Raw genomic sequence first — 10095 nt, forward strand, 5'->3', positions numbered from 1 at the left:
AAAAAAAAAAAAAACCTAAAAAAGAGGGGAAAGATATATTTAAGAAGCTAATTAGCTTGACGTGACGAAGAAGCTAAAGCTACAGCTTGTGCCCACACCTTGAGTCTCGCCTTAACCTCCTTCGGGTCATCACCGGGACTCGAGATGCGCCACGTGGCGATCGGAGAGTTGCTGCCACTACTAGTCTGAGTATCCAAATTCGACCCGGCTGATACAGAGATCCGACCCGGAACCTCTAAGTCGAACCCGAGATCTCTACAAGCCTTCACTTCCTCTAGCCCCATCCTCAGCGACTTCTCTCCTCCTTTAGCTCTCGTTAACACCGTTAACCCCAATCCACCACCGCCGTCACTCTCTCCGTCAGCGCCGTTAAAGCCGTGACCTTTCTTCTTCTTCTCCCTGAGCACCCTCCTCTGCCTCCGTGAGCTACTACTCTTACCGCCGTCTCTGCTACTCTCGTTCGCGTCTATATCTCCGGTGACTGTGTTTTTTCTTCTCCGGCGAGGTGGAGTCGCCGGGAGGGAGTAAAACCGTGGCGTCTCTTTGTCGGAGTCAGACTCTCGAACGTTCTCTTTTCCTCCTCCACCGCCGTCTTCGGAGACTTCTCCGTCGGCTTCTGCTCCGTCGAAGCTCTCGACAACGCCCAAGTCAGGATGATTCTTGGTGGCGTCGTCGTAAACGGAGGATGTGCAAACAGAGAGTCGAGACAGAGAGGTACGGATCTGGTGGAATCCAGCGTCTTCTTCGACGACTGGAAATGAAGACATCATCATCAAGCTCTCGTCCAATGCCATGAGAGGGATGAAGAAGAAGAAGAAGAAGTTAAAGAGGAAAGTGAAGAGATTGCCGTTTATTATAGTTATGATGAAACTGAGTCAACTCGTTGCTTTAACCAAGAGGATTTCATTTATAACGCAAAGTCTCGGGATCTGTGTTTTTACTCTTTTGCCCCTATTTTCGTTTGAAAATTGCAATGATTTTTATCGGTACTTTTAATCCAATTATCGAATGATCAACATCATGCAATATGCTGATTTGAATCAGAGAATGTTTTTGATGATACTTAACTTATTTTGTTGATTATACCATTACTAAGGTTTTAAATACTTAACATAAATGGAATAACAGATTAATGGAATCATATAAATCTATTCCACTTATTACTCTCCCCTGATCGTGCACATACATGTCTTCTTTTGAAATTTGTTTATTTTTTTTATGGAATTTTCATTCCAAATGTTGAAAATTTAATAAAATATTTTATGAATAGTTCAATTTAACAAATGATGAAAGTTGTTCATTTAGCAGCTAACTACTACCTTTGAACCATTCCGACCACAAAGCTGGACTGAAACAGATATAGATCAACATCACATCAAAACCAACATGCAAAAATCACATGACATGCTAGAAATATCCCAGACCAGGATGAGTTAAGCCATTGCAACGTCTCTATTTTTGTATAGATAAGCTTTGCAGAGGTTTTAGTTTTATGGACTTGGATGCATCAGGTGCATTGTGTGGTGTACATGGATAAACCAAATCGTTATCGTAATAAATAATAACGCATTTACTATAGGCATGGAAGGTCCTTCATGTCCCGTTTATGTCTTTACCCTTTTTCTACGTCACTCCTCTTTAGTTCTCACTTCTTAATGTGGATCCGATCTCACATTTTTTAAAAATGTTTTTTTCGCTTTTCATCAATCACCAGAAGAAAATTTACTAATTTACTATTGCCGAGTTTGACTTTCCAATATTAATCTTTTTAATAGAAAATCATGAGAAAGGATAGCAACGTGTGTCAACCATTACATTAGGTCACCGTATAAACTGGCCGGCCCATTAGATGTTTACTTATCCTTAAGAACTAAGGTTCTTTCTTTTATATAGGTTTAGTCGCTATCTACTCGTTTTGTGAACATATATTATATAGTAAGAGGTAGTTTAGACTTTAGATAGTGATTTGATGGTGGATTTGTTGGTGAAACATCAGAGCACACTGGCCGTTGGATCTTTTGACCAGTCTCGTTTTCAAAGATGTGTAGCGTCTCACTAATGGGCCGGGCTTAATTAAAACGATCCAGTATAAAAACGCCATCCAGTGCTATAACTTATAACTAAAACGGCAAGGCATTGTGGAGTTTAGAACTCGTTTAGGACTGACTATTCTCTCCGACGACGATCTTCGTATAAAACCAGATCGGCGGGAAATCGAGTTTCAAATTCGCAGGATTAGGTCGAGATTCGTGTAAATCCGAGAGTATAGAAGCTTTTTGTTCACCATCCTTGTGGATTTTTACTCTAAATTTCCAAAAATGGATTCGGAGTCTGTGAAGGAGTTCATACGAAGCGAAGTTCCTGATTGGGACGATGAGGTGGTGGCGACGGCTAGATTCAAGGCGTTTAGCGGACAGAGATCCGATTGGGAAGTTAAATTTCAGTTTTGGCGCGATTTGATCATCAAGGTCTCGCGTCGTTTCGGAGTGCTCATCATTGATCCTGTCCAGGTCTGCTCAAATCTCTTAGTTGGAACGATTAGTAGAAGAGAACTGATTAATTAATGTATTCTTGTTTCTAAAAGGTGAAGAAGGCGTGGTTTGATCGAGGAGGAATGACGCCTTTATGCATTGATCATGTACTGGTGAGTCTGGTGAAAGGGCTTTTGTAGCTTATTAGACTCTGTTCTTGAAATTGATTGGTGTGTCTGTCTTCTTTGTTTCAAGTTATTGATGCATAGTGAAGGTGATGTTGTGCTGGCAAGTGAACTTGAAAGTCCGGTTAGTGGGCGTTTATCTCGTTTGTTGAGGACAGTGACAAGTTTAGTATCTCAACCTTCAGTGAAGCCGGGAGAGATTCTTGAAAACGAACTTGTTATTGTTCCTCTCTTGAAGGTGTGTTTGATTTCTTGCTTTGTTCACATACATGGAGTATATAATGTGTGAATGTGGCTTGTAATGGTTAAAATTTGAAATGAGTGAGCTAACTATATAAGTCTTCAAGCTATCTTTTTTTAGGTGGTTGGTTTCCTTTGTATAGCTGTTTTGTTAATATGTCTTCAGAGTTGGCAGTCTATTGAGTAAGTCTGTAGTTGATGGACGTTATTAAGATATATGTGATGTGCAGGAGAAGGCTGCTGATGTGGTGAGACTTTTATCTGAGGGGCACTGGACTTCTACTTGTGTTGTCACGCTGAACAAGTTCCGGGACTTGTGCAACGGTTCGAATGAGGCATCTGTTGTTTTGAGTCACTTGTCAGGGTGTGGAAAAGCGCATAAAATCTCTATTAATCGGGGAGAATTGATTGAGGTTGGTTCTTTTTATTCCTCTTTCTTTGGTCTTATTACTCTTATATCATGTAAATGTGTATTGTTCCATGAGTTTTGAGGATGTATATATCTTGCTTGAATTTTTGATGTCAGTTTCTTACCTAAAATTAACTTCCAGAAAGTAAAAGAGGATGACTAGGTACGGATGTTAGGCTCAGTTCAAGCCGAGACCTATGCATAATGTCTGAATCCAACATACTTGTTCTTTGCAGGGTGTCAAAGTGTTCTTTTCAGAATCAGCACTTCCCGGTATCTCAACTCTAGACTGTGACGTTCTGCACTTGCTAAGCACCACAGAGAAGCTCCAAAATCAACTCGAAGTGATGGACCAACGTTGTGAAATGTAACACTTTCTAATTCTTGATCGTAGACTTGGAAAATATAATTTAGCTTTATTTTTTCCGTAAAAGGCCAAATAGATTGAATTCAAGAGTGTGACTTTATTTTCCTTTTGTAGGTCAAGGAAATCAGCGTTGGCATCTCTAAAGTCTGGACACCAGAAAGTTGCTCTAAGGCATGCAAGGGAACTGAAGCTGACCACTGAGAGCAGAGAAAAATGCACGTCACTTCTGAACAGAGTAGAGGAAGTGTTGAGCAATATAGCTGATTCCGAATCAACGAAAATGGTATGTCGAACACTGAAAGCTTGTCATTTTGGGAATTGTAATAATATCTCTCTGTGTTTGGCAGGTCTCAGAAGCAATCAAAACTGGAGCGAGGGTTATGAAGGACATCAAGATCAGTCCAGATGAAGTTCATGACTATTTGGAAGAAATCGAAGATACCATTCAATCACAGAAGGAAGTTGAAAAGGCTCTCGGTGAGTGGTGTTTTTGTTTCGGGTCATTTGATTAGTCCAACAGCTTTCATGTTTATCTAGACTCTTTGCTGTTGTGGCAGAATCAGCTCCATATCCAGATATTGATGATGAAAATATTGAAGAAGAGTTCATGAAATTAGAGATGGAGCTTGAAAGCGAAAGTTCCCAGGTTAGACCAACGACTTCAGATACTGCAGATTCACTGTCTGAGATGTTCTCAGAGCTTAAACTTGGCAACACAAAACAAATATTGGAGGAGCAAGCGACTGAACCAGTTCGGATGAAAGATGGCGGCAAAAAGATTCTTGAAGCAGCATAGTCGCAGAACGCATCTTCATTGTGGTGCGATCTCTTCTCTACTTGGTGTTGTACAATATAAATAGAAAGGAACTTGGTAAATCCACGTCCATGGTATTTGTAAGCAATGCATTTTGTTGGGATTCAAGAAACTAAAGCTTCACTCTAATGTATAAATCAGATGTATTTGTCGTCAGAGGGAAACTAGTACTCGAGATTATTATTATTAACCTATATGTTACATGAACAAGGAGAGCTGGCACTAAATAGGAGAAACTTGAGCAGATCCTTTCATGGTAAGTTGTTCTGATCTTGTAGTGCTGCTTTGGATCTGTATGGTCCACCTTGATATGGCTCTAGTGTTCTCACTTCTTACTTGGAGAATAACAAGTCGGCAAATCAGCAGGTAACTATCATCACTGTCTATTTCATCTGCTCACGGTTTATCTGATTCTTTACCAGACAGGTTTCCTCCATGTGTCCTAGCATCATCTAGATTTGACGAAGTGGTGGAGTTTGGTATTTGGTTAGGGAAAGCAGCATACGCCGGCGGAACAGATTGGGGCAAATAGTTTTCCGTTGGTGTGAAAAGTGCTGAGTTTTGAATTGGCATTAGTACAGGTCCTACAGGATGGTTAAGAACCCTTAGCACATCTGCTGAAGTACTAACCAATGGCAAGCCAGCTCCAAGAACAGGCGCAGGCAGAAGCTGTGGTACGCCCATTTGCATACCTGTTGCTAGACCCATCTGAGAGTATTGCGGCCCCAAAGGCAACATTGTTGCTGGTGTAACAAATCTGTTACCCATCGTCATCATCTGTCATCCAAGATTCATACAGGTTAGAAAAAGGAATCTTTACATGAAACAAGTTGGAAGTGTTTTTGCTTGTTTGTTATAACCTGAACTTGATGTTGAAGGGTCGTCATATAGTTGATCGCTTCATCTAGTAATGCTTCGTTGTCGTCCTATGAACAAGTGAATATTTAGGGTAACGTAAGTAATGGTTCCGAAGATGGTCTCTTTTGAAATAGATTAAAAGGTTTAGTTTGCGTGGACAAAACCTTTTGAGAATTAGGGAGTAGATCCTGCAAATTACGCATTTTCTTGTTTGTATCGTTTGTTTGCTTCTGTTTGCGTCTTCTCTTGACCAAAACATTGCTTGTTCTTGCAGGAACTTGTGGCCTCACATCATCTAGTCTCTGCGTAGAGACAAAAACTGTTTTCAGACAAGAACCTAACAATATAAAACCAAATCTGTGAATTAATCAACCCTCTTACACTGCTTTGATACGTCGATTCTTCACTGTCTTCAGTAAAATCTGTGGAGTCGTATCCCAGTTCAACCGACCTCTCAGCAACCACAGATTGCTCATCAGGAGGTACAATATCCTTTCGGTTCTCATAATCAACCACCATCCTCTTTGATGAAGACGCTTTCAAACTCTGAATCAAATTAAGTTGATTCATCAGCATGTTTGTTTCATATGCGGCAACAACAAGAGGTTCTGGAACAACCTGAGTGTCTACAAGATTCTTGTCACTAGTATCAGCACCATGAATAGTCTTCTTGAAGTCCTCGTTATACTCGGCCTCGTATAAATCCACGATCGATTTCGTACGTTGATTATGCATAGAAAAGCCATTAGATCTTTGGCTCTTTGCAAGAATCTGCCCATTCTCAAACACAAGCTCCATATACTCTTGATCAGTTAACCTGCAACAACAATAAATCAGCTTGGTAAGAACAAACATCATCTGCATCAGCTTGTGTGTTGTGTATATGTTATGTGAATGAAGAACTTAATTTGGTCTGAAGTATGATGATGATGATGGAGAAGTCATGTTTGTCTTGTTTGGAAGAGTAAGTGAAAGTTAATCTTTCTTTTTGTTGATCAACCTCAGAGTCTTTTAGCTCTTTATATTTCGCTTTTCTTTATTTTTTATTTTTTTTGTTCTCAGGTGCAGTTAATATCTTAGTGGGACAGTGCTGTTCATTTGTACTAAATCGAATCTTGGCATCTTCTAGTTTTTCCTAGAACTTTCATTGCAAAATTTTGATTCCTAAATACGAAATCATAATAGGGTTTGATTGGTAAGGACCGTAACTTTAAAATTTTTGCGGTAAGAAAAATCTGTAGATTTTTTGCTGTGGTTTTAAATTTTATTGCTGTAGAATTTTATGGAAAACACTAAAAAATTGCTTTGGATATTTGGTTCTGCAGAGCACTTGTACAGCTGTAGGTTATTTTAAGAGCTGTAGTTTCAAAAAAAAATTTAAACCTTGATTATTCTAAATTTAATGCTTTAGAAATAAATAGAATTGTGGACAGCAACTACAGAAATAAATAAGCTTGATTACTCTGAATTTGAAGTCTACACTCCATATTTCTAGCCTCGAGGAGTCGAAATGTCTATTCGGATTTATTAGCAAAGAAAACAAGAAAATGCCACCACGAGATCCCCAAGAGTCCGATCCAACCCGTCAACAGCCGAGCAACCCCACCAACTACTTCGAGAATATGTAGTTTTTTTTATTTTTCTGTTTGTAATATGAATTTAAATATTATTGTATGACTTTTTAAAATATGTTTTTCAATATCATATTTCGTTTTAAAATTTAAATTATTTTAAATTCTGAATATTAAATATAAATTAAAATTTATTATAATTAATAATAATATAATAAGAAACGATGTAAACTCCTCGTAAACATTACATGGAGTTTACATCGAATGATTACGAGTGATTAACATCGAAATATTTACGAGGGTTTTACATCGAAAGTATTTACGTGTGCTTTACATCGAAACAATTACGTGTGCTTTACGACGAAAGCTTACGTGTCGTTTACGACGAATCCTTTCCCTCCGCTTTACGAGGAATATATTTCGTCGTAAACGTAACGAGTCGTTTACGACGAAACCTCCGTTACGACGGACGTTTAACAACGAAACGTCTTTCGACGTTAATTCGTCGTAACACCCCGTTTACGACGAGTTTACAACGAATACTGCCCTAGTAAAAAATATGTTTTTTTGTAGTGCATCTTTAAATATTTTAAATCTTATTTTAAAGTTTTATTTAATTTTATGTGTAAAACTTAGATTTTGTAAACAAAACTTAAAATATTTATGAGATATAATTTTTATAAGGATTGAAACAATAAACAATAAAATATTTATGAATCATAAATGTTATGTGTAGTTGTAAGGACCAAAATGTAAATAAAAATATGAAACTTTAAGTTTAAAGTTTTGAGGAGTGAAACTTCAAATATAGAGTTTCACTTTTCAAAATTTCAAAAAGTTTTTTTGGAGAACAAAAAACTTAATATTTGAAGTTATAGAATGTTTTCGAAGATGGTCTAGCGGTAACAGTGGTTTAAATTAGAAATAAACAGACCAACAGTCGGAATGTCAGATTGCCACAACATAGACAAATATCGTAAAGCATTAAATGAAAACAACAAAAGTTTAGATTTCATCAGTTTTCGTTCTCTCGCAAAACGATAGAACCACGATATAATGTCAATAAATAAAATGTTTTTGTGTATTAACGACCAAAAAAAAAGAGTGAGTGAAAAAGGAATGGGCTAAAAAGCCCACGTGGTTGTGGGAAGAACCTTCACAGATGTAAGAGGACAATGGAGAGTGGGCTGGGCCCACGGTGGAGTTTTGGCAGCATTCTCCTCAAAGGGAAAAAGTGAAGTGGGAAAAAAAAAAAAGGGCGTGAAGTTCACGTGAAAGCCACGTGATTCCTGTTACCTTTTGTGTGTTTCTTTTGTCGTCTTTTGCAATGTATTTAGACATTTGTCCTTCCATTACAATCAATCACTCACTCTGGTAAAAAGAAAACAATCTTTTTTTTTTTTTTTTTTTTCCGTCTGATATTTATAAAACCAAAAAAACATAATGTACAAGCATGCTATTAAAAACCCAAACGATAAACTTAAAACCAAGCCCACAGACGGGCAACAAAAAAAAAAACACAGTCGAGACCCAAAGGCCCAACCAAATCCACCCAGGAACCGAAACCCCCAAGAAACACACGTGCATACCACGTGTAATGAAAAGAAGAGGGGAAAGACACGCGTCGAGCGGAAGGAAAGCCGCTTCAGATTCTCCGCCGAATCGAGATTCACGCCGGAGAGATTCATCGGAACCAACAGAGCCACCGGAATACCTGCCGGGAACAGGGTTACAATCATCAAACCACCATCTTCATCAGCTTGCCCTTCATCTTCTGTGTTCCAAGTATTAGAGAGCATCAATCGACAGTTCGAGAGCTCATCCAACCCCGTACGCCACAAACACAAAAGAAGAAAGCATCACACAAATCCACATCACCATCTCGCGGAGAACTTCCTCGTCATCAACGATATCTCCTCCGCCACATCCAAACATCAAACCCAGAATACCGAACCTTCGCCTTTAAACGGATACAAGACGAGAGGGCTATGGTTAAGAGCCGGCGGCGCAGAGCATAGAGAGCCTCCACCCCCGGAATCACTAAAGTCGGATGATTCAACCGAAAAGGTCGCAAACCACCGAAGTCGAGGCCGGCTACACCATGACGAAGAGACCACAGTGTACCAGAAACTATGATACAGATCAAGAAAAAAGAAGATATGAGGAACCACCGCGAGATCTCTTTCTCTCTCAACATTAAGAGAGAAGGGAGAGCCTCTACCATTCCTCTTGGTAAAAAGAAAACAATCAATCACTCACGCTTGCATTCTTATATTTATTAAGTTCATTTAAGATTCTTTCAAGTCACGACGAAAGGAAAATAAAACTTTTTAAATTGTCAGTATTAATCAGGATTCTTTTTAATTATTATTATTCAGAAACTTGAATAAAATTTATATCATTGAACGTGAATCAAAGATGTAACTGGACGAACTTGTGAAATAAAACAAATATAACGTCTCAAAACTCAAAAGAATCTTATATAATAAAGTTGGATTGTCTCTCTTCTCCTGCGTCCACGTCATCACGGAGGGAGGGGCAAATCCCGACACGTCAGCGCTCATCCAAAACGCTCAGCCAAAACACTTTCCCGTGTGAATTATTGTTTTCGTAATGGGCCCCTTTTTTAGGAACAGCAAAGTCTAATGCTTTCTAAACCCAAACTGCCACAATAGTTACGCAGCCCACTCATTCTGTACTCATTGTTCTCTATAATCCCTCACACGACGGCTTCGGGTCTCTGTAACGGGAAGCCTAGAAGATGAGACGTTGTCTTTACTTCAGTCCTTCAGTCTCGATGAATTCAATTTCATCCTTCCCAAAAGATCTGATGAAAACCCTAAAAAGAACATTCTCAACAAGGGAGGGGAACTGATTGAAGTGGACATGCTCCTTGATGAAAAGGTTTGTCACCTTAGGTTCCTTTATTGTCTCTAAACCTGACAGCTTCTCATAGACTTGAAGACCTCTAATTTTGTTTGACTCTTCCCAGGCAACGCTTATCCAAGGGTCTATCAGTAAACATCGGCTTAACACTTTCCGACATCTTCTGAGAGAAGGTACAACTTACGAGATCAGCGGATTTGATGTTAGAGGTAGCATAACCAAATTCAAGTTCTCAAAAAGGTGGAGAATTAATGGCCTTTAATATGCTGCTCTTGGATGATCAGGTAATTGTTT

At 38.9% G+C, this 10095-nt stretch overlaps 3 protein-coding genes across 9 annotated transcripts in view; 1 reads left to right on the top strand and 2 right to left on the bottom strand.

The window, feature by feature from the left end:
• Nucleotides 1-901, bottom strand: part of LOC106307226 — a 1431-nt gene extending 530 nt beyond the window's left edge. The window contains exon 1 of the mRNA XM_013744122.1: nucleotides 1-901. Within this exon, the coding sequence (XP_013599576.1) occupies nucleotides 48-794 (747 nt within the window). The 5' untranslated portion in view covers nucleotides 795-901 and the 3' untranslated portion in view covers nucleotides 1-47.
• Nucleotides 902-1966: 1065 nt separating this feature from the next.
• LOC106312770 (charged multivesicular body protein 7) lies at nucleotides 1967-4719 on the top strand. 3 transcript variants are annotated; one of them, XM_013750408.1, is made up of 9 exons: nucleotides 1967-2510; nucleotides 2585-2644; nucleotides 2727-2894; nucleotides 3127-3309; nucleotides 3542-3672; nucleotides 3787-3955; nucleotides 4020-4149; nucleotides 4230-4491; nucleotides 4628-4719. In XM_013750408.1, the coding sequence occupies exons 1-8, from the start codon at nucleotides 2319-2321 to the stop codon at nucleotides 4466-4468; spliced, it is 1272 nt and encodes a 423-aa protein (XP_013605862.1). In that variant the 5' UTR covers nucleotides 1967-2318; the 3' UTR covers nucleotides 4469-4491; nucleotides 4628-4719. The 3 variants fall into 3 exon arrangements, 2 of the variants coding, with proteins under 2 accessions (XP_013605862.1, XP_013605861.1); XR_001264223.1 differs by having other exon boundaries at nucleotides 1968-2510; nucleotides 4230-4543; nucleotides 4628-4707; XM_013750407.1 differs by lacking the exon at nucleotides 4628-4719 and having other exon boundaries at nucleotides 1968-2510; nucleotides 4230-4623.
• A 131-nt stretch (nucleotides 4720-4850) lies between these two features.
• On the bottom strand, nucleotides 4851-6472 carry LOC106312771 (transcription factor PIF6). Of its 5 annotated transcripts, XM_013750412.1 has the most exons (6): nucleotides 6252-6466; nucleotides 5963-6161; nucleotides 5726-5890; nucleotides 5509-5646; nucleotides 5347-5412; nucleotides 4851-5263 (listed from the first exon to the last, which is right to left on the bottom strand). In XM_013750412.1, the coding sequence occupies exons 1-6, from the start codon at nucleotides 6287-6289 to the stop codon at nucleotides 4883-4885; spliced, it is 987 nt and encodes a 328-aa protein (XP_013605866.1). In that variant the 5' UTR covers nucleotides 6290-6466; the 3' UTR covers nucleotides 4851-4882. The 5 variants fall into 5 exon arrangements, with proteins under 5 accessions (XP_013605866.1, XP_013605864.1, XP_013605865.1 ...); XM_013750410.1 differs by having other exon boundaries at nucleotides 5726-6161; nucleotides 6252-6469; XM_013750411.1 differs by having other exon boundaries at nucleotides 5963-6466.
• Nucleotides 6473-10095: the final 3623 nt, after the last annotated feature.

Source organism: Brassica oleracea, chromosome C8, assembly GCF_000695525.1.
Source record: "Brassica oleracea var. oleracea cultivar TO1000 chromosome C8, BOL, whole genome shotgun sequence".
NCBI classification, from domain to species: domain Eukaryota; kingdom Viridiplantae; phylum Streptophyta; class Magnoliopsida; order Brassicales; family Brassicaceae; genus Brassica; species Brassica oleracea.